This window comes from Hemitrygon akajei, chromosome 23, assembly GCF_048418815.1.
Source record: "Hemitrygon akajei chromosome 23, sHemAka1.3, whole genome shotgun sequence".
NCBI lineage: Eukaryota > Metazoa > Chordata > Chondrichthyes > Myliobatiformes > Dasyatidae > Hemitrygon > Hemitrygon akajei.
This window is the reverse complement of record NC_133146.1, coordinates 39,672,548-39,696,844: the sequence shown is the minus strand read 5'-3', so window position 1 is coordinate 39,696,844 and position 24,297 is coordinate 39,672,548. Positions and strand designations below refer to the sequence as shown.

At 37.3% G+C, this 24,297-nt stretch overlaps 1 protein-coding gene across 4 annotated transcripts in view; it reads left to right on the top strand.

Moving 5' to 3' along the window:
- LOC140715379 (exocyst complex component 6-like) overlaps nucleotides 1-24,297 on the top strand; it is a 169,959-nt gene that overhangs the window by 34,884 nt on the left and 110,778 nt on the right. For all 4 annotated transcript variants that reach the window (XM_073027471.1, XM_073027473.1, XM_073027472.1 and 1 more), the window contains exons 3-6: nucleotides 2,483-2,530; nucleotides 2,617-2,707; nucleotides 13,780-13,825; nucleotides 22,778-22,982. In XM_073027471.1, coding sequence (XP_072883572.1) covers nucleotides 2,483-2,530; nucleotides 2,617-2,707; nucleotides 13,780-13,825; nucleotides 22,778-22,982 — 390 coding nt within the window. The remainder of the gene's footprint in view (nucleotides 1-2,482; nucleotides 2,531-2,616; nucleotides 2,708-13,779; nucleotides 13,826-22,777; nucleotides 22,983-24,297) is intronic.

Here is a 24,297-nt window from a genome sequence, read left to right as displayed (position 1 = left end):
TGATCCAGAAATGTATGCCCAGGTACGACCTATGGAAGGTGGTTTTAAGGGTGAGAAAACAATTCTGATTGAAGTTAGACAGATTCGGATGTAGCTCTTGCAGTGTTTGCAGACCATTGCTTCCTACAGAGTGAAAACTAACATTATGAATGGTTGTGATGCTTCACTCCCAGATGAGCTCAACAACTTTTATGCATGCTTTGAAAGGGAGAATAAAACTACAGCTGTGTGAATCTCTGCAGCATCTGTTGATCATCTGATCTGTCTTGGAGGCTGATGTCAGAACAACTTTCAAGAGGGTGAACACTTGCAAGGAGCCAGGCCCCTGATGGTGTACCTCATGGGGCTCTGAAAACCCCTGCCAACCAAGTGGTGGGAGTGTTCAAGGACATGTTCAGTTTCTCACTGCTGTAGTCAGAGGTTCCCACCTCCTTCAAAAAGGCGACAATCATGCCCAAGAAAGGCAGCGTGAGTTGCCTCAACAACTATCACCCAGTTGCACTCACATCTGTTGTGATGAAGTGCTTTGAGAGGTTAGTCATGGCTAGAATCAACCTTTACCTAAGCCAGGACCTGGACCCACTGCAATGTACCTATTGCTGCAATAGGTCTGTAGTGGATACAATCTCACTGGCTCTCCACTTGGCCTTGGATCATCTGGGCAAGAGCAATACCTGCATCAGACTGCTGTTGACTGTAGCTCAGCATTCCAACACACTCATACCCTCCATTCTAATCAATAAGCTCCATAAGCTGGGCCTCTGCACCTGGATCTTTGACTTCCTCACCTAGAGATCACAGTCTGTGTGGATCAGAAATAATCTCTCCTCCTCACCGACAATCAGCACTATTGCGTCTTAAAGTTGTGTGCTTAGCCCACTGCTCTTTTCTCTCTACACCAATAATCGTGTGGCTAGATACAGCTCAAAGGATAAATTTGCTGATGACACAAATATTGTTAGCAGGATTTCAGATGATGAAGCGTACAGGATCAAGATGGGTCAGTTCATTGGTATTGCAGTAACAACCTTGCATTCAATATCGGTAAACCAAGGAATTGATTGTGGACTTCATGAATGGGAAGTTGAGGGACCATACACCAGTCCACATAGAGAGATCAAAAGTAGAAAGGCTGAGCAGTTTTCAAGTTCTTGGGTGTCAGCATCTGAGGATCTATCCTGCGCACATTGTATCGATGCAATTACAGAGAAGGCATAACAGGCTATATCTCATTAGGAGTTTGAGGAGAATTAGTATGTCACCTAAGAAACTTGCAAGTTTCTACAGATGTACCATGGAAAGCATTCTAACTACTGCATGACTATTTGGTATGGAGGGCCCACTGCTGAGGATTGGGAAAGGCTGCAGAAAGTTCTAAACTCTGCCAGCTCTGTCATGGGCATTAGCCTGCCTGGCATCCATCATTACCTGATTTTGAATTTATCTTAGACACCAAAGAAGGCATGTAACTACTTTAGGAAGGGAACTTGAGATGTATTGGAACATCAGTTGAAAGAGTCAAAAATATAATGGAATAACTCTTTCACAATGATTACAATAACATTGGGGAAAGAAAAATAAGTCAGTTTGTATATTGATAACGGAAATGCATATATGTGGTTAATGTTATTGAGGGGAATTTAATAGGTTCTAGAATTGGTGTAGGAGGTTTGATGGCATAAAGGTCTTTGGTTACTGTAGCTGTTTGTATATGGAATATGAAGGTTTCTAACATGCAGTTTGGTGATGGTTATTTTTCTTTTTCGTATAAATGATTTTCTTGTGGCTGTTGGTGGAAGAGATGCAGACAATAATAGAAAGCAAGGTCTAAAATTTAGAAAATTCCTTTTCAAAGTTTGGAGGCATCAGTTGCCAGATTGTATCCTTTAAAATAAACAAACAAATAATTTTTTTTAAAAATTGCAACCATGTGTCACATAATGCTATTTTTATTTTATTCCTTGTGATTTAGTTTAGGTACCACTGACACAACATGTTTGTGTCTGTAAATTTAAAACTGTAAAGCTGTTCTAACCTCTTAAAGGCAGATATTGATTTACAGCAGCTTAAAAGAATGGATTGTTTAATACTTGTGAATGCAAGGGCAAGTTTGTATCTCGACACCCATTTAAAAAATGAAAACTAAGTTTTTGGAACACTGTTGTAGTGAAGTGGAGAGTGAAATCCTGATAGCAATATTGAACTCTGAAATGAAGCGGAATACTTGGTGTTCTAAGAATTAATGATGAAAAATGAACTTCAATGTGATGATTTAATAAGTGTTCATGTGGGAAAAGATTGGCATCATACCCGCTTGCATTGGCTTGAAGTTCTGTTGCAATTTGCTGGGTACTTTATTTCTTATTGTCAGATGTTTTTCAAGTTGGATCTTTCAATGAGTTTTCTAATATAATTTTTAAAGTAAATATTTAAAATGTTAGATTTCATTTTACATTTCATTTCTAGTTGTGGTTCTTTATAGGTTCAGGTAACCGACACAAATCGCCGACTTCAGGATGCGGGAAAAGAGGTAAGAATGAATATGTTTATGCTAGCATTTACTGCCAGTTGTACAACTGTACCAATAATGTGGAATGTGGCTTTTATTATTTTTAGGTGATTAACCAAAGTGAAGAAGTAATCCGATGTAGGGTACACCAGAGGAACATTGCTATTACAGTTGAGAAGCTTCAACTTTGTCTCCCTGGTAAGCAAGGCTAATCGCAAAATGCAGTTGAGTTTCACAAAGGTGTAATCCATTGGCTTAACATACCTGGACCATCTTCTGAAAATTTCTAAATATAATGAATTAATACTGCTCATCCAACAAGGAGCTGTATTGAAAGACTGAAATTGTATTGTACAGTGGTGCTGATTTTCTAATTGTAGCATTTTGCAATAAGAATTTGGATAAATTGCCTGGTTTATACAAGTGTTCCAGCTCATTGAAGCCTCCTTATAGCTTGATGGCAGTGACTCCTATTTCCCCAATACCTTACCAAATTTGTGATTGAATTCATTCTGTAATGATTTAAAGAAAAATGAACTTGGATGTCAATTAGAAGTTGGCTTTCATGTGTTCAATCTGAAATTTGGTTACTTCCTATTATGCAAAATTATTTTCACTTAGAAATTTGACTTCTAGCTAGAGCTGAAGAAAGCGAATTTAAATACTATTTAAATGTACAATTGGTCATTTGTGTACTGTACTAGGTCTAGAAATTATTTGTGTATTACTATATATCCTAATGGTGCATAGTCTTAAAGTCTATCAATAAATGCTTCAATGTAGTATTTATCCAGGTTTTTTCCCCCTTGGTCTCTTTTTAGAGGGTTCATTTAAAAAGGAATCTTGGAAATGCATAGGCTGAGAAAACTGCTTGAACATAGACATCAAGTCAGAAAATGATCCTTCAAATCTGAGCGCACATAAATTGATTCTGATCAAAGCTAGTGGAAAGTAGTTCCTTTTGTTTTTCCTTATTGCAAGGTTTATCTGTGAAAAAAAATTTGAGTACTCAAAATTCTTGTAAAAGAGCTCAATTTTGAAGGCACATAATTAGGCTGGAGGCAGATTCATTTGGTATGTAATATTTTTACTTTTATAAAAGGAAAGAATGTAAGTATAACCAATTAAGATTCATTTGTCTTCAAACTCATTGTAGAATAATGAAATTAATTACGTAGTAATATTGATGACTATCTTCACTAGTTGATTGAAAAAGTGAATCAATGAGGAAATTAGTATTCACCCCCCCCCCCCCCCCCCCCCGTATTTGTCAACATGGGATGGAGAGAGAGTTTGGAAATCTGGCAGGAGCAAAGGATGTCGGGAATGGCGAGTGCGGAGCTCCGTAGGAGGGATGTGGGACAGGTGGCAGAGGAGTGCCAGCGCAGGGTAGGCGCAGGTGCAGGCACTCAGCCCTGAGTCACCAGACAAGGTCATTTGATTCTAAACAATTGGTTTATCGATCATTACAGAATACCTCTCTGGTGCTTCCCGCTCCCTCCTCTCTCTCCTCCCCTTTTCCCAACCATGGTTCCCCTTTCCCTGTCCCCTTCCCACTCTGTCCACATTAGGAAACCCATATCAGAATTGGGTTTATCATCACTTACATCTGTCATGAAATTTGTTTTTTGCAGCAGTTCAGTGCAATACAAAAAAATTAGTATAGCACTATGCAAAAGTCTTGGGTACTCTGGCTATAGATATGTGCTAAGATGTTTGTACAGTACTGTATAATGAAATACAGTACAAAGAGAAACTATTGTATTTTGTAAACTTTTTTGCATTTTTCTTTATTCCATCTGTGTGGCAACAAATGTTATGTGCATGGGAGCATTTTGGTTACCGTGGTGTCACGCACCCGCACAGTTTAGAGGAAACAGTGACTCAGTCATTCTTGCCAGTTTGATGTTGACTTTTATACATATTCTGTTTGCTACAAGGTGGTCTCATTTACAATGGGAACACACAGAAAATTGACAGAATGCCTGTTTGTTGACACTCACAAAAGTGAGCTTTCTGTTCCCAATCACTCCCAGTATTCTTCCAAAGAGGCTCAAAGAACAGTAGTTCACTTTTTGAGTTGACATTTTTCAGTTTTTCTGGCTCAGGATTGCAAGCTTTTTTTGGATTGTATTTTTGATGTTCCCTTTAATTTCTCCTCCAGATCCATCTTTCATGATATGTCCCTTTCCAATTCTTCATCTGCATGTAACATCAATTTCCATTGTATCATGATTTTCTTTTTCCTTCTCCATCTTTTCTCAGAATCTTAAACATCTGTTGGAACAACTCTGGGTCGAGCAGCAGTAGGGTGAGGGATGACAAAGACTGTGTCCTTAGAATTATAAAATCTGTTTTTTCTAGTTTTTCTAGATCTGATTAAAGATGATGAACTTGAAATGAATCTTCTGATTCTCTTCTGAATTCACTTCAGGCTTCCAGCATCTGTAGATTTTGTTTTACTAGAGAAGTTGATGAAGTTGCGTGAAGTATTCAGTGTGAGGCACTTGTTGAGTGGGATTTCTAATTTTCAGAAATGCACTAAGGACTTCACAATGATACTAAAGTATAAAGGTTAGATGATCCAAAGAACTCAATTGCAAGAGTGTGTATGACAGGCAGCATGTTGATAAATTAATGGTGTGAAATTGGATACAGGTAATTATAAAGTATGGCACATCAGATGAAATTTAACATTTACCCGTTGGATTTGTGATGTAGCTGAAATACATTCAAAAATAAAGTTAGAAAGGATAGAACATAGAAAACCAACAGCACAATACAGGCCCTTCGGCCCACAATGCTGTGCCAAACATGTCCTTACCTGAGAAATTACCTAGGGTTACCCATAGCCCTCTATTTTTCTGAGCTCTATATACCTGTCCAGGAGTCTCTTAAAAGACCCTATCATATCTGCTTCCACCACCGTCACTGGCAGCCCATTCCACGCACTCACCACTATCTGCATTTTTTAAAAGAAAACTTGCCCCTGACATTTTTCCTCTGTACCTACTTCCAAGCACCTTAAAACTGTGCCCTCTTGTGCTAGCCATTTCAGCCCTGGGGAAAAAGCCTCTGACTATCCACACAATCAATGCCTCTCATCACCTTATACATCTCTATCAGGTCACCTCTCATCCTCCGCCACTCCAAGGATAAAAGGCAGAGTTCACTCAACCTATTCTCATAAGGCATGGTCCCCAATCCAGGCAACATCCTTGTAAATCTTGTCTTCACCCTTTCTATGGTTTCCATATCCTTCCTGTAGTGAGGCGACCAGAACTGAGCACAGTACTCCAAGTGGGGTCTGACCAGGGTCCTGTATAGCTGCAACATTACTTCTCGGCTCCTAAACTCACACTTATCTTGGTTGAACTCCATCTGCCACTTCTCAGCCCAGTTTTTCATCCTGTCAATGTCCTGCTGTAACCCCTGACAGCCCCCCACAGTATCCACAACACCCCCAACCTTTGTGTCATCAGCAAGTTTACTAACTCATCCCTCCACTTCTTCATCCAGGTCATTTATAAAAATCATGGAGAGAAGGGGTCCCAGAACAGATCCCTGAGGCACACCTCTGGTGACTGACTACAGAATATGACCTGTCTACAACCACTCTTTGCCTTCTATGGGCAAGCCAGTTCTGGATCCACAAAACAATGTCCCCTTGGATCCCATGCCTCCTTACTTTCTCAATAGGCCTTGCATGGGGAACCTTGTCAAATGCCTTGCTGAAATCCATATACACTATATCTACTGCTCTACCTTCATCAATGTGTTTAATAACATCCTCAAAAAATTCATTCAGGATCGTAAGGCACAACCTGCCTTTGACAAAACCATGCTGACTATTCCTAATCATATTATGCCTCTCCAGGATCTTTTCCATTAACTTACCAACCACGGAAGTAAGACTCGCTGGTCTACAATTTCCTCGGCTATCTCTACTCCCTTTCTTAAATAATGGAACAACATCCGCAACCCTCCAATCCACTGGAATCTCTCCGGTCCCCATTGATGATGCAAAGATCATCGCCAGAGGCTGAGCAATCTCCTCCCTCACCTCCCACAGTAGCCTGGGGTACATCTTGTCTGGTCCCCGTGATTTATCCAACTTGATGCTTTCCAAAAGCTCCTGCACATCTTCCTTCTTAATATCTAAATGCTGAAGTTTTTCGGTCCACTGTAAGTCATCCCTACAATAGTCGAGATCTTTTTCCATAGTGAATACTGAAGCAAAGTATTCATTAAATACCTCTGCTGTCTCCTCTGGTTCCATACACACTTTTCCACTGTCACACTTGATTGGTCCTATTCTCTGACGTCTTATCCTCTTGCTCTTCACATACTTCTAGAATGTCTTGGGTTTTCCTTAATCCTGTCCACCAGGGCCTTCTCATGGTCCCTTCTGGCTCTCCGAATTTCTTTCTAAAGCTCCTTCCTGCTAGCCTTATAATCTTCTCAATCTCTAACATTACCTAGCTCTCTGAACCTTTCGTAAGCTCTTGTTTTCTTCTTGACTAGATTTACAACAGACTTGTACACCAAGGTTCCTGTACCCTACCATCCTTTCCCCGTCACATTGGAACGTACCTATGAAGAACGCCACGCAAAATTCCCCTGAATATTTGCCACATTTCTTCCGTACATTTCCCTGAGAGCATCTGTACCCAATTTATGCTTCCAAGTTCCTGCCTGATGGCCTCATATTTCCCCTTACTTCCAATTAAATACTTTCCTAATTTGTCTGTTCCTATCCCTGTCCAATGCTATGGTAAAGAAGATAGAATTATGATCACCATCTCCAAAATGCTCTCCCACTGGGAGACCTGACACCTGACCAGGTTAATTTCCCAATACCAGATCAAGTACAGCCTCTCCTCTTATAGGCTTATCTGCATATTGTGTGAAGAAACCTTCTTGAACACACCTAACAAACTCCACCCCATCTAAACCCCTTGCTCTAGGGACATGCCAATCGACATTTGGGAAATTTAAAATCTCCCACCACAACAACCCTGTTATTGTTGTACCTTTCCATAATCTGTCTCCCTATCTGCTCCTCGATGTCCTTGTTACTATTGGGTGGTTTATATTTTAAAAAGCACCCAGTGAAGTTAATGGACCCCTTCCTGTTCCTAACTTCCACCCACAGAGACTCCATAGACAATCCCTCAATGTCTTCCTCCTTTTCTGTAACCATGATGCGATCTCTGATCAACAGTGCCATGCCCCCACCTCTTTTGCCTCCCTCCCTGTCCTTTCTGAAACATCTAAGCCTGGCATTCGAAGTAACTATTCCTGCCCCTGAGCCATCCAAGTCTCTGTAATGGCCACAACACCATAGCTCCAAGTACTGATCCATGGTGTAAGCTCATCTGCTTTGTTCATAATACTCCTTGCATTAAAATAGACACATCTCAATTCGTTGGTCTGAGCGTGTCCCTCTTCTGTCACCTGTCTATCCTCCCTCTCGCACTGTCTCCAAGCTTTCTCTATTTGTGATTTTTTAAAACTTTGATAGATATATAGTTTGGTCTTGCTAATTTCCATGTTTTAACTGTAATTTCTCAATACAGGATATAAAAGCACAATTGGGTCATTTGACCCATCAAATCTGCTCTGCCATTCAATAATAGCTAAACCTTTTAAACCCATTCCCTGCCTTCTTCTGATAACCTTTAGCCCATTTACCAGTCAAGAATGTATCAATCTCTGCCTTAAATGCATCAAATGGCTTGGCTTCCACAGTCCTCTGTCAATGAATCCCGAAGTTCACTCCATTTTCACTGAAGAAATCCCTCCTTATCTCTGTTTTAAAGGGTTATCCCTTCTGATATTGAGCCCTCATGCTAAATACTCCTGATGGAAATGCCCTCTGCATGTCCACTTCATCTGGTAGGTTTCCTTGAGCTCTTCCCATTCTTATGAATTCTAAAGTACAGGCTCCGAAACGTCAGTGCCTAGTGTGGCAAGGATGGACCTGTCCATGTGAAAGCTTGTGCAGGATAAATAGCCGACCCCACTGAGCCCACACATCAAGGAAGCTCAGCAAAGCCTCAGTTCCCAAAGGTGGCTAAAGAACTGTTGGTATGTCCTCTTTGACCATTATCAATTTTTATCCTTGGAACAGCAAGTTGTAAACTCCATATCCAAAATGCTGACGTTAAAGGAATTTGAATTGTTAGTTCTGGTTAATAAGACAAACCGGCCACTCAAAAATGCCACAATACAATCCTAATTCCTGGTGTTAGAAAATGGGTAAATTTTTTGTTTTAAATCACCTCCTCTTTAGGCAGTTGTACTTTAGCGACGAGTCATTTTCCAAAAAAAAACACTAGACCATGTTTCCTACCTTCTGCATGCCACTTCGGCTGAACAGAAGAGCGCATTTAGTAATGGACTAAGACAACTGCGCTCCTGCAAAGAGTGCTATATGAGGTCATTCTTGTCCTTGACCAGTAGGCTCTGAAATGAATCCACCTATAACCGGGAAAGTGATGACCTGCCCCCCCCCCACCCTCCTGTTAGACTGTTGAAGTAACTTATTTTTTTATTCTTTCTTGCATCTCCTAATATTTGTATATTTGTGCACTTGTAAGACTTGTGCACTTGTGCACTGTACTTCCTAAGAAGGTTGGCGTCATTCAATGTCTGTAGTGAGATGCTGAAGATGTTCTATAGGTCAGTTGTGGAGAGCGCCCTCTTCTTTGTGGTGGCGTGTTGGGGAGGAAGCATTAAGAAGAGGGACGCCTCACGTCTTAATAAGCTGGTAAGGAAGGCGGGCTCTGTCGTGGGCAAAGTACTGGAGAGTTTAACATTGGTAGCTGAGCGAAGGGCGCTGAGTAGGCTACGGTCAATTATGGATAACTCTGAACATCCTCTACATAGCACCATCCAGAGACAGAGAAGCAGTTTCAGCGACAGGTTACTATCGATACAATGCTCCTCAGACAGGATGAAGAGGTCAATACTCCCCAATGCCATTAGGCTTTACAATTCTACCGCCAGGACTTAAGAACTTTTTAAAAGCTATTATTAATGCTTTTTGAGATAGTGATTTAGATGCATATCATATTTTTTACTGAGTTAAGTATTGTATGTAATTAGTTTTGCTACAACAAGTGTATGGGACATTGGAAAAAAAGTTGAATTTCCCCATGGGGATGAATAAAGTATCTATCTATCTATCTATCTATCTTGTAATGCTACTGTGACACTGTAATTTTCTTTGGGATCAATAAAGTATTTCACATTTGGAGGCAATGTTTGTCTAAATGTCATTGGATTGAGGAGCTGAGCTTGGTGGCACTGATGAGCTAAATGGTGCCCCTTGCCTGCAATAAACTGAGTTATGTTAAATACTTTTTTTTGTTCCTGTGTGGTTTTAAAAAATCCTGATAGTTCAAGTGTTTTCTCATCCTTCATATTCATATAGTTTTTAACAGTGTTGGATTCTGTACCAGTATGCCAGACCTTGTCTGCCAGGTACCATTATCCACAACTGCCAGCAAAATTACTCTTCCTTTCCCCCGCTAGTATAATCTTGATGAATTCCCTCAACAATGTTCCATGGGTAGTCCATTGAAGATGTGAACCAATAAATTTAAGCTGAATCTGTTAGCCTTCCATGTTTGACCATGCATATGTAGATGTTTGAACCTGACTGCTTTTCAAATAACTCCATCAGCAATTTATCATTTACTTCTCTGGTCTTTCATTTATTTAAAGTTATAGCATGGTAACAAGCTCTTCCAGCCCAAAATGCCTACATCACTCAGTTACACCCATGTCACCAATTAACCTAATTACCCATACGTCTTTGGAATGTGGGATGAAATGGGACCACCTGCATCCTGTATCTTTAAATAAACTAACTGACAATGTGGTGGTCAAACATACTTGAAGATTTGGTTACAGTTTAGAAAACATTTTGGTTTATTGAGATTCTCCCTCTCGAGTCCCATCTTTTCTAATTGTTTTTTTAAACCACCTTTAATGGACCTATCTTTTAAAGAATGGGATAGATTGGGTAGTAAACAATTTCAGGATTTGTTTGACGGAGGGAATTTTTCTTTTGTGCAACTTTCAACGAAATTTAACCTTTCCAATATTCACTTTTTTTGATATTTACAGACTAGAAATGTTTAAAGATCCCAACTACATACATTTCCTACAAGCCTAGATAAGAATATAATAGATACAATCTTTAATCTGAAACCCTTTGACAACAGTTCAATATCTCACATTTACAGTCTGCTGTTGGGACTGAAAAAGGCCTCTTTAGATAAAATTAAAGGAGACTGGGGAAAGGATTTACAAATTCTCCTATCTGAAGAGAACTGGAAGACTATTTTAAAATTGATTAATTCTTCATCATTATGTGCTCGTCATTCTTTATTACAATTCTAAGTGGTACATAGAGTTCATATGTCTAAAGATAAGCTCTCTCGTTTCTACGCAGATATTTCCCCCTACTGTGATAAATGTACTAATGGAGAGGCCGCACTAATTCATATGTTTGGACATGTCCGAGCCTTGAAAAATTTTGGAAAGATGTATTTCAAACTTTTTCTGTACTCTTCAATGTTAGTTTTAAGCCCAATCCCTTGACTGCCATGTTTGGTATTGTTGAGGATAGTATTACAAAACTGAAGTCATCTAATTTGCAGGTATTGGCCTTTATGTCTCTTATGGCCAGGAGGGCAATCTCTCTCAAGTGTAATGAGGCTGCCCCGCCCACTCATGTTCAACGGCTATCTGAAGTTATGTTGCACCTTGATCTAGAGAAGATTCGTTGTTCAATTTCTGATTCTAAACATGATTTTCTAATGTTATGGGGACCCTTTCTAAGTTATTTTCATAATCTTTGAACTGTTATTAAAGTATGGTTCTGCACCATTATTATAATATTATTGGTAAGGTACTTTTTTTCTCTTTTTCATCAACCAGCTCATTTTGGTAGTGGGGGTAGATTTTTTTAAATAAAATACAACCATTGTACTTTATTTCATTTCATAATTCAAACTTTTTTCCTACATGATAGATTTGGAATATGGGATACTGTGATAATATTACTGTGATTTAAATGCAATTCATATTTTTGTATACTTATGAATTTTGTATTTATATCCATGCAATTTATATAATATTAATTAAAATATTGAAAGAGGAATGGGACCACCCAGAGGAAACCCATGTGGTCACAAATTCCTTACAAACAGTGGTGGAATTGATCCCATGTCACTGGTGCTGTAATAGCTTTATGCTAGCTGCTAGTTACAGTGCCACCCATAAATTTATTGCCTTATTTGTAGAATGAGCACATTAAGGAAAAATGAAATGATATCCAGAGCTATTTGTTAATGCTGTCATGGTCATGGGTGCATGAGTGCATGGTCATGGTCAGGAGTTTGTTACATGTTTTTTCTGCGTTCATTACCTGGATAGAGATTTTAGTGGATTGATATTACTTTAGTATAATAATAATTATTATTATTTCTACTACTACTAGCAGATTTGTATTTTGTTTTTAAGCTGCAGTCTGAAGAATCACTTTAAATTTCAGTGAAATTATGCAAACGTTGCATTTTGAAGGCATTTTTGAGACAAATTAAAAAAATACTGACATCTGTTTTTCTTTCCCTGGTTCCTGCTAATTACAGTTCAGAGCCAGGTGTGAAGCACAAAGGTCAGCAATGTAAATATACATACTAGATACAAATTTTGACCACTTTCTAGAAAAAGGGAAAGAAGAGTATTATACATTTGAAATAAATCTTGTCCTTTCCTTGAGGGGGTTAACTAATTGCCATCTGTGCATTTGTTTTGCTACAAGAGTGACTTTAATTTTTAAAAGCTGGACTTCTTTGTTATTTTAGAAATTTTCAGTGGAGCGAATAATATTTGAGGGATAGCATGGAAGTATAATTTTAAACCTATTGTATGGATTGCTGATTTTTTTTTCAATGCAGGTTGCACCATAGGCATTTTTGCTTTTTGACTAGCAGCAATTATTTTCCCATTTAATCTAACTTTAGGATATTTGTGACATTCACCTTGTACTAAGGAGCTGCTCTTACTTTTATTAATGTAGAACATAGAACTGTTTAGCACAGTACAGACCTTCATCCATGATGTGCTGACCTTTAACCTAATCCAAGATCAATCTAACCCTTTCCTCCCACACAGCCCTCCATTTTTCTTTAATTCATGTGCCTATTTAAGAGTCTCTTAAATGTCCCTAATGTATCTGCCTCTACCACCACCCTTAGCAGTGTGTTCCACGCATTTACTATGTGTAAGTCAAAATAACTGCATCTGACATCCCTTCACTATACTTTCCTCCAATCACCTTAAAAGTATATATTCTTGTTTTGGCCATTGCCGTCCTGGAGAGAAAGGTGCAGGTGGTTCACTCTGTCTGTGCCCCTTGTACACATCTATCAAGTCTCATCATCCTCCTTCACTTCAAAGAGAAAAGGCATAGCTCACTCACCCTTTCCTCATAAGACATATACTCCATTCACACAGCATCCTGATAAATCTCCTCTGTATTCTTTCTAAAGTTTCCACATCCTTCCTATAATGAGGCGATCAAAACTGATCACTAATCTGTTTGTAAATTGGCTATTTTCCAAAAGTGAGACTTCTGAGGGAAGCTTAAAATTCATTCAACTTGTGCAGTAGCAACTTGACCTCGTAGCTTCCAGATAATTCCTTCAGTGCCACACTGCAATAGTGCCTCTGATTTTTCAAAGTTTTGACTTGAGAATAATTTGTCTTATTGAGGCTAAGGTTGGTTAACAATGTATGTCCTTTATTCCAAGATCCTTTTTCAGTGGTGTTGTTACGTTACTCTTGTAATGTATTTGGAGCCCAAGTTAAGGAGTGAGATTACGAGATGATTTTTCACTAGCGGTCCTTTTGAATTTTAAGTTTGATCTCTACATACTGAGATATATGGCCTACTCTTTGTTTCTCAGTCTAATGTATTTTTAATGTGTAACTCCAGTTGTTTCAACATAGTATGTTCCTGGTGCTTCCTTCTCCAGGTTTAGATTTAGTGAGCAGCCTAGGTGTTTTCTGCAGAGAAATTTTATGACCTTGTATTGTAGAGCTTCCTTAATAGCTGTATTTTGTACATTGGGAATACTAAGAGAGATTGTGTAGTCTAACATTAGTAGACTAGTTTGAAAACCTTTTTGTATTGAGCTGCTTATTAAATTAATAATTGTTAACTTGTTTCTTCTCCCCTTTCTGCTTTTTAGTACTAGAAATGTACAGCAAAGTGAGAGAACAGATGAAGGCCAAAAGGTAGTTTGTATGTCTGTGTATTATGTAATTTTGTTTGCCACTCACCTTGCAAAAATGAAATGATAAATGTAGCATTTTTACTAACACTGTATTGGATTCCATGTTTCATAGATTCCATTAGAACTAGTAATTTATTGCATTTGTTGGTAAATGTGCTATGTTTCATCTAAGACTGAAATCCAGTTTAGAATACATGCCTTGTATGCATTTTAAAAAACAACTGTGCCTTTTCTTTTGTTTTTTATATACAGCATTTTAAGTTGCTACTAGTGATAAATTAAAAGTCTCTTCCTCACTATCTAATCTGAAGTATATAAAACTGCTATCTGAAGGAGTAATATAGCCCTGATCAGTGGAGATTGGTACTTGGATTCCAGTTAATGAAAATTTGTATTAATAATTTGACAGGGGACTAAATTGCATATTTCCAAGTTTACTGATGATACAAAACTGACTGGGAGGATGATGTAAATAGGCTGTAAGGGAATATGACCAAGCCAAGGAAGTGGATGAGAATATAGCAGATGTAAATTATAGAAAATTCAAAGCCATCGACTTTGCTCCAAACAGAAAAGTACATCATATTGGCAGATTTTTTTCTTTGGGACTTGATATTCAAAAGGACTGGATGTCTTGATATTGGCCTTGATTACGAGAGAATTGACATGCAGATAGTCAAAGATAATACTGCGGTTAATAATGGCCTTAATTAGACTGCACTAGGAATATTGTACCTTGGAGCTATAAAAGGAGTCATAGGACTAGCTCCTGGAGTATTGAATTTGGCTGTATGAGGAGAGAGTGAGTAGATGAGGCCTCTATAACCCTAAATGAGTAATTATTCCATTGAAACCTACAAAATTCTTGTAGGGCTTGTCAAGTGGAGTTGGGAGAATGTTTCCTCTTGGCAGAAGAGCTTTAACTATGAGGTGAAAAGAAGTTTCTTCATGGAGAGGGTGCTCTTGCCCCCAATGTGGAGCTATGGCTCAGTTATTAGGTTCTTTTAAAATAGAGGTAAATTTCTGGATATTATGGGAATTGTTTTATATAATGCTTAGAGCAGGAAAATGAAGCTGAAGTGGAAGGTCAGCCCTGAACTTGATGTATGTTAGCATGTTTGAAGGGCCAAATAGCCTACTTTGTCTCATAATTATGTTCTTTATAAAAGATTCACTTGTAATGTTAGTAAGTAGAGGCTAAAATTGTGAGTCAACCTTATTGCTTAATTTGATTCAAATTCCAAGGTGCTTTCATGACTACAGATAAGAAATCAGGAAAGATCCTCCACGCTATGCCTTTGTTAAAGTGTCAAACTTCGTTGAATAATTATAACTAGATTAATAATATATCAAGTAAGCAAAAGTGGTGGATCATGATGAAGTAAGATCCCTAACAATAGAAAGATGTCATAGTTTTGCTACATTATGGAATATGCCACTGCCAATTGTCTTTCTTGTGAAGAAGATTTGTGTAGACTCTGTACTGTTTGGTAAGTATGCAATATTTGTAAATAAGTTTCCTGAATAGTAAGCATTACTGTAAAATCTTGTCCATGGTAATAATTGCACCTAATTTATTTCATGAGCTTGTCATTGGCTCATTATAACCATCTAAATTTAATGTCCAACCTTCTGACATTTGCATTAGTCTTCTAGCCAAAGGGTGTTAATAGTTTACCTTTGATTTTACATGTCTCCTGGAGCTTGTGTTTGCCTGAAAAGGTGTTCTAAATGCCTGGCAAAGGAAGAAGGAACAGCAGGCAGAAAAAGTACAGCAACCCATATTGTATTGCCAAGTGAATAGGATACTGTTTATCAAAAGTTGAAGTAAATTTACTGCCATGTGAAACAGATGCTGTCCCTTCAACCTCCTATTTTCTTCTCTTGGAGCTGTGGAAAATGGATATGAGTCTAATTGATTGGTCTCATTGAAGTATTTTCATATTTTTGTGTAGTTCTGGAGTGCTCAGAAATATATTTGCAAAATAGGGAATATAATTGCATAACTGAATGGTGAAATCAACAATGCAAATTGGATGCCTAAATCATCTGTTTAATCACATTGTTATGAAACTGTAACTCCTCCCTTGGAAGCTTGCATTTAGAGCTTCCTCAAATTCTCTGTTCCTTTTTGATTCTGGAGTTTGAATCCAATTCTTGATTGATGGCTTCTCTGAGGTTCCTTGCAATGTCAGATTCTTTCAGAGGTTTGCAGAAAATTGTTTTATCAATGTATATGCAAAATAGAAATTGCATCCTGGTATATCTCTTACCATGGAATCAATCAGTATTCTATTCCTTCTCAGTTTTTTCCACATTAAACAGTGACAAATTAATATGGCTTTGCAGAGAAAAAAACTGCAGTTCATTACAAAAATTTCCACTAAAACATTTTCTACCATAGATAATGGCATTGATTTCTATTTTAGTTAACAAAGGTTGAGGACCTTGTAATAATTATTTTTTTTTAAAAATTACATTTACTTCAGAGTCTAATGTGCAGGTTTATTTCATTTGCATACTAAAATGCAAAATAACAGTCAGATGGCTATACATGGAACCCTCTTGGTTTTGGTTTATGTGTTGTCTGGTCAAGATAAAGTTTACTTCCTTATCAGTATCTATAAATCTAAAATGCATTTACCTAATGTATTAAAAAATAACACTCTGCAAATACTATGTGTAAAGCATACTTCAAATCATATTTCAGTCCATTTTGTACTTTTAATTGACAATTTGATAAATATTTAAGACTTGGACAACATTATTGGTTTACATTGCAGATTTATAAAAGTTTGGCTTACATTGTCAGTTCAGCTGGCCAAAGCTTTGACATCCTGAATGGTTCTAAAATTTATTGGATCTCCTTTTACCATTTTTTTCCCTCTTCTTCGCACCCTCTGCATGCTTCTGTTTTCTTCATTCCCATTTGGTTATTAATTTAGTTTATCAGTGTGCTTTGGTATTTCAAAGTGATATTAGTATGTTTGTGCCCAGAGTGCAGTCTCCAAGCTGAAAATAGATCAGATTGAATGTTCAATCATTGGATTGTTACCCATTTGTGAAATAGACTCTTCAGTACCCTGCATATTATTAGAACCACCTGGCCATATGAATTGTTTTTCATCGACTGATTAATCAGAACACATTATAAACTAATTTAAAAATTATACAGGTATCCAGCATGCTCATCAAATTACAAATGTTTCTGCACTCATTAATATAACCAAGTGAGTTCCGTATAATGTGTGCTCTACTAAATGTAACAGCTGTGTCTTACTAATAGATTAAATTACAGGATTTAATGAGACCAATTCAGTATATTAGGCAATAATCATGTAATAATTTTCTGAGATGACTGATCACCATGATTATCTCTTAAATATATTATAGCATTGCAGCAGGCATATTTTGGTATATTTGAATTGCAACTTCACATTGAATGAAAGGAAACTACTTCATCCCCATTCACAGCCAAAAAAAATGTCCAAGACTATTTCAGCAGTATTTCTCACTCTACTCCCTCTGACGGCTACAAGGACAAAAAAAAATCGACTCCTGGCAATACCAGAGTATCTTGCCAAGCTGTACATCATCCTTGGCTGGAAAATATTTGTTCCTTTCATTCTTAATGTGTTTTAGGAATTTGATCTATCTAATAGCACTGAGGAACTACCTTTTCCATATATAACATAACAGTTAAAGAAGACATCTCATTGTTACCTTCAGGACAATTTGAGATGGACACTAAATGCTTGTCTTACAAATAAAACATGCATCACCTGAATTAATAATAAAATAAACTATGAACTTGAAGCTATAATTGCAGCATTCCAGCACTAAAAACAGTATTTAAAAATCTGGATAGTAGAACTCCTGTCCTGTTGGTTTTATGCAATTTTCTTCAAACAGAACATGTGTGATCTAGATTAAATCTACTTCCTAATGTGTCATGTTTGCATCTATGTAAAAAAAAATGTATTTGCATGATATGCCAAGGAACTCATTGGACTGAAAGCAATGTAGCAAAGTACTTATGTGCTCCAAGTGTTGAGTCATGAAACAAAAGCTGGATAAATTCTACTTTCAATCATTTAGGGTGTTTTTTTAAAATTGCACAACTAGGTTTCAAGAGTAAGCCAAGGAGATAAGTTTAGTATAATAAAGGGAAAATTGGGGCCAACATAAAGATATACCTGATGCAGGGAATAACATTGGAGTCATTGGAGGCCTTTAAAGTTGGACTTTGAAACAGTGGAATCCCATTTGACTGTTCAACATTTTAAGTGGTCTTGCATGTGTTTTGTGATTCGCAGCACCATGGAGGAGCCTTGAACCCATTTGCTGTATGCTGTTGCCTAACAGTGGGAATAAAATTTGGTCACTTGTTTAGTACGCTCCCCATCCGTGTCTGGGTTGAGTGTCAAGCTAGCAACTCCTAGAGACGGATGTGCTCCGCCAGGTTTCAGATGCCAAAGACATGCTATATGATGAGCGATCACCAAAAAGATCGGTTCAAAAACTCCGATGACTCCACCAGGAGTTAAGGGTGTACATGCGCACACACACACACACGTTTAGAAGTAGTAAATCCATAAACAACTTTGCATTAATAGCGGAGGGAACAAATGGTAAAGCATTGTACATATCTTCAGTCCAGCTTGGAGTATCCCAATGCCCAAAGGTTCATGCTCCCTAAACCTTATTGGCAAAGCAGTCCTTGCCCTGCTACAAGATGGAAGTGGTGGCTAGAACAGGTGGTACGCTCAAAAGGATATTCTTACTCAAGAGATACGCTCTTGTGCTGTTCTTTGCAGAAATCCATGTAGAAGTGTAGATCATTGTGTGTATTTAACTCCTCAGAAGAATGCAGATAATAGCTAGCTTCTCTTCCTAGTGTATTTTTGACCTATTTTCTCTTGGCTTGTTCTGTCTCCTCTTCTTGGTCTCATCCTTGTCTCTACATTCCATAATACACGATGCACCAAGAGTAACGTCTAGTGAGGGGTCATTGCTTGAACCCTATTTGCAGATGCTTTAAGTCAAGATGTTCCTTCAGCACCTGGCACACACTCTGCACTTCCTTGTAAACTTTAGCAACTTTAAAGAGCAGTGGAAAATACCAAACCCTCTCAAAATTAAAACAACAGCCCATAGAAATCAATCATCAACAAGACTAAGTAGTTGACAATCCTTTTATAAATACTACTGCAGGGGTGAGATTCTGCTGCAGAGGCAGTGTTCAGCTGTGCACCATAATACGAAAACGTGAGTTTTAAACTTAGCAGCACTCTCATTAAGTAAGCATTGTGAGGCGATTTTTGCATACGAGTCTCTTGATTCTGTGTGCTTCCAGTGAGTGTTAATTGATAAGTTACCAATATGGAAGGTATATGATGTATGGTACAAACTTGAGCATGTGTATCAATTGCCAATGTCAAGATGAATTTGACAATACGATGTCCAAATATTGACTGCTCTGGAGCTCAGTTTTATAGCAGCAATATAAATGCTGATATAATAGTAAGCAGTGTAATTAATTAATATATGTGCCTTTGTGGCTTTTCCAAAAAATGTAAAAGTCAATATTCCAAATCCTTTTATTCCAAAGGGACTCTATTACAACTTGCATTTAATGAAGTACATTCATTTGAAATAAAACCTGTAAGTGGGCAATATATAAACTTGTCAGTCATTAAAAAGCCATTATGAAGCTGACATAAAGATTTACTAACATCAGGTTAGGGAGTCACTTGGGTTAATGGCTTATGATAATATATAAATTATTCATAACTAATGCTGAACTCAAGCGGCAGAGTTAACAAAATGATGAATCTTTTCTGGAAGGAACTAGTAGATGGTGTTTTTGCATTTGGATTAAATGGATATCAATTCTAAAATTAGTTTAACAAATTAGAAAACACTTTACTTTCATGGTAAACGGATGGAATCTTAAGTCTTTTAACTGATTTGTGTATAGCCATCCTTACTGGTGTCATATCTTAACTCTTGTCAGAGCATGCACTTCTTAAGATTAATGCAATGGAAGTAATATGTTTAGGTAAAAGCTACACACAATCATCTAAGATATATTGAGTTTATTAAATCATTGATCATAGTTTTTGCAAATGAAACTATTGTAAATTTTTGGCAACAAATGTATCAACATTTACGGTATGTATTATTTTGCTATCGCTTGAACTAAATTTGTGCTGAGTTTTGCATTTTATTTTAGCTTAAAATAAATTGCAATGTTTAATTTGGACCTTGACCTGCAGTTGACCTGCAAATTAAAAAGGCCTCAATATTTTATGAGAACAGATGTTAAAAGGCCAAGGTCTTGTTCTACAGATGCGTATAATTAGAGAGGGGTTGCAGGATGGATTTGTGTGGATTATGTATGAATGTTGATCTCAAAGTCTGGGCTTTCCAGATGACCTCTAACAGTGTAGAGATAAGCTGATAAATAAAATTTCAATAAAATGGTTCTTTTGACTTTGCAATTATAAATATCTTCTTGTAACTGTTTTGTGTTGGAGTTTGGGCATTACACAATTTTAAAATATAATAAAGACATAACCTAACATATCCACAATGCTCTATTGGTGTTAGACAAAATAAGCTACTTCAAAGTGCATGTGATCTGGTGTAATAGGGAATAAAAAATCTACATCTGTACTCAAAACCTCAGCTTATTTTATCTTAAAGGCTACTACAAATATAAATGAGTAAATGCTTTTCAAAAGTGCTGTACTGGTAATATGCTGTTTTAATAAATATTCAGAATATGGAATGGTATAATTAAACATTTCACCAGTTTATTTTCAAACATTCAAGTATTCTTTTTTTAAATCATAAATGGGCTGTGTACGTTCATGGAAATTGGAAAGAATTAAAGAATCATGGTTATAATGTTTTGGGGTTTCATATACTGTAAATGTTGCACCTTTCCCACATCCATATTAGTCGGTAGCCTGATGAATGGGAAGAAGATGAGCAGATGCCTCAAATCATTCCTGGAATATATACATACTCTAGCTCCTGCTATCCAGATGTTACCACTCTGGTGCTCTTCAGAAGGCAGTGTGCACTGGTTTTCTGCTGATTACATTGGTGCCTGTAGTCAGTACAAATGTAAAACACTGAATCTTATGAACCAATGTTCATGGATGCATTATAAACAAAATCTCATAAAGTAAAGAAACATGGATTTTTAGAATCAGAGTTATTATCACTGTTTTGTATAATGTGAAATTTGTTTTGCAGCAACAGTACAGTGCAAAGACAACTACTATAAATTATGAATTGAGTAAATAGTGGGGAAAAAATTATGTAATGTTCATGAACCATTCAGGAATCTGATGGCAGAGCAGAAGATGTTTCTAAATTATTGGAATATGGGTCTTCATGCTCCTATACCACACTCTGGTAGTAAGCCAGATGGTGGGTCCTTAGTGATGGATGCCACCTTCTTTCTTTCTTTTTTTTAATTGTTTTTTTTGAAGCACTGCCTCATAAAGATGACCTCTGGTGGGGAGGATTGAACTTGTGGTTAAGCTGTCTGACTTCCATAACTGTCTGCAGCCTCTTGCAATCCTGTGCATTGAAGCATGATACATGGCTGTCGTGCAACCAGTTAGAATGTTTTCCTCTGTACGTTCATAGAATTTGGTAAGAGTCTTCATTGAAATACTAAATCTCTAAAAATTCGTAACAAAGTAGAGCCACTGGTGTGCATTCTTTATTGCAGGAGTGTGTGTTGAGCCCATGATGGGTCCACTGAGACACTCGCTGACAACCAGGAACTTACAACTGCTTACCCTTTCCGCCACTGACCCCCTCAAAAAGGACTGGTGCATGCCCTCCTGAATTCCCCTTCCTGAAGTGCAGTCAGTTCCTTTGTCTTGATATTGAGTGCAATGTGGTTGTTGCGGTACAGTCAAACAACTGATTTAGCTCTCTCTCCTGTATGCCTCCTCATTGGATCTGAGATTTTACCAATAATAGTGGTGCCATCTGTGAATTTACAGATCTGTTTGAGCTGTGCTTAGCGACACAGTCATGAGTGTTTGAGAGATTAGAGCATGGGCTAAGCACGCATCCTTGAGCTGCGCCTATTTTAACTGTCAGCAAAGAGGGAGATGTTATTACTGATATATACTGTGGTCTTCCAACAATGAAGTCAAGGATTCAGTTGCAGAAGGAGGTTGAAAGGCACAGATTTAGAAGCTTGGTATTGAGCAGTGAGTTGTAAACAATAAACAGCAGCCTGATGTATATTTTACTATTGGCTGCATGCTCCAAAGCAGAGTGGAAAGTCAATAAGATTGCATTTGCTGTAGACCTGTTGTGCTAGTAGGACAATTTCAGTGGGTCCAGGTCCTTGCTCAGACAGGAGTTAATTCTAGCCATAATCAGTCACTTGAAACACCAGTTACTGGTTGTTGATGCAGCTCACCCTGCACCAGTATAATTGTTGCCCTTTTGAAATTGGGGTGGGGGGGGGAAGAGGAAGGAATTCTCAGACCACAGCTGTGATTGGTTGAAGATGTCCTTGAACACTCCAGCCAGTTGGTCGGTACAGATTTTCAATACCTGGCCTGCTACAACATCAGGCCCTGAGTTTTTGCAAGGGGTTCCCCTTTTGAAGGATGTTCTGATATTGGCCTCCAAATATTTCTTGATTGAAATTTTTAATAACATAAATTCAACAGCTTTTATCCTGTTCTAAAATTAGGCAAAAGTTGCCTAGACTGAAGTTTAAAATAAAAAGGGAAAACTTTTAAAGTTTTTTTTAAAGCCCTCTCTATTTGGTAATCATTAAAATTCCTGAAATGCAATGAGCCAAGGCATTTTTAAAACTTAAATTATTTTGGTATCTCATGATAGAAATCCTATTTGGTGCATTGAACATGATTTCATACAAACATGTAAATATCTGTTTTTATTTCAGATATTATTCTGCTTTGAAAACTATGGAACTTCTAGAAAATACCTATCTTCCCCAAGTTTATCAGTATCGTTTCTGTCAAATCATGACTGAAAATATTCCCAGACTGCGAGAAGAGATCAAAGAGATTTCAATGTCAGATTTGAAAGATTTCCTAGAAAGTATTCGGAAACATTCTGATAAAATAGGAGAAATGGCCATGAAACAAGTGAGAAAATATCAAATTTAGTTTCTTAACTTATTTTAAACTACTATCATTTTGTTTTGCCAATCTTTTACCACAGTAACAGTGTGTACTGTTCTATGTTATTAATAAAAATTCTAACTAAACAATGAATAAAAGTGATTGGTGTGGTTATGCTGATTTGGATAGACCAGGAGGATTTCCATTCTTTTGTTCATTAGTTTTGCTAAAGTGAGATTACAACAACTGGAGCTGGTGCTGAAGGATGATGGAAGAAATGTTGGGGTGGGCTGGAGTAATTGCTAATCCTTGTTATTATAGAACACTTAGCTTAATTTTCCCAGCCATCTTTTTCAATTGATAAATATTCCAAGGAAGTTTTGAGCTTTAAGAATGCTGTTTAAAGATAAAAAAGATTTATTGATTGTGGAAGGTAGTATTTTTTAATGTAATGTCCATTAAGTTAAGTGTTTCCTGCTGCTGTTTTAAATAAATGTATGTTGTCAATATATGCAAATCTGTATTGGTAGAGTTGACACTCCAAACTTCCATTACAAGATAGTTTAACATATGGGTACTGTTTGGCTTAGAATATCACATAACTTTTAAACTGCCATACAATTATAGCTGGATCGCTATGGTGTATCATGATGCTTTTCTGCAGTCTTTGGGTGTTGCATATTATTTGTAATGACCATGAATCTATCAGCATTCATCATTACTGTATAAGAATTACAATCAATTTTGGAATATATGTGATAGTGAAGTCCTGGAGTCCCTGTCAATAGATACCTGCTCTTTTGTAGTTGATATTGTGGTGCAACCATTTCCGGTACGGAAGGAAATTAGAATTTTAAGCCATTACTAACCATTCTCACTGTAAAATACTCAGCAAATAATAAGTTTTGAGATGTGAGGTTTTGATAGTGTAGTAAATCATAATTACTGTTCAGTAAATGAGTAGTTTTGTTTGAATAGTGTTTCTGAAAATTTTAAACATTAAATAATGACTTTAATATTAAAATATTTGATATTATAGCTGCCACTTTCTCATCTTTTAGATTGTGCCGTGTAAAATATATAGGATGTTGAAATAGAAATTTACTACTTGTGAGAATTCTCTAATATGATAGCTCAGTCAGCTTGATGAAATCATTGTTGCTAGATTCTTATGGTATTGATTGATATCAGACAACTGACACCAGCAAAGAGAGAAGCCATACCACAGAAATTACTTTTGGGTCCCTTTCCTTTGCATCAGTGGGCCAGAAAGCGTTGTTGCTTCTCTACTAGGATCATGAATTTTAAGTATGGGTAAATTGGAATGATTTGTAATTTG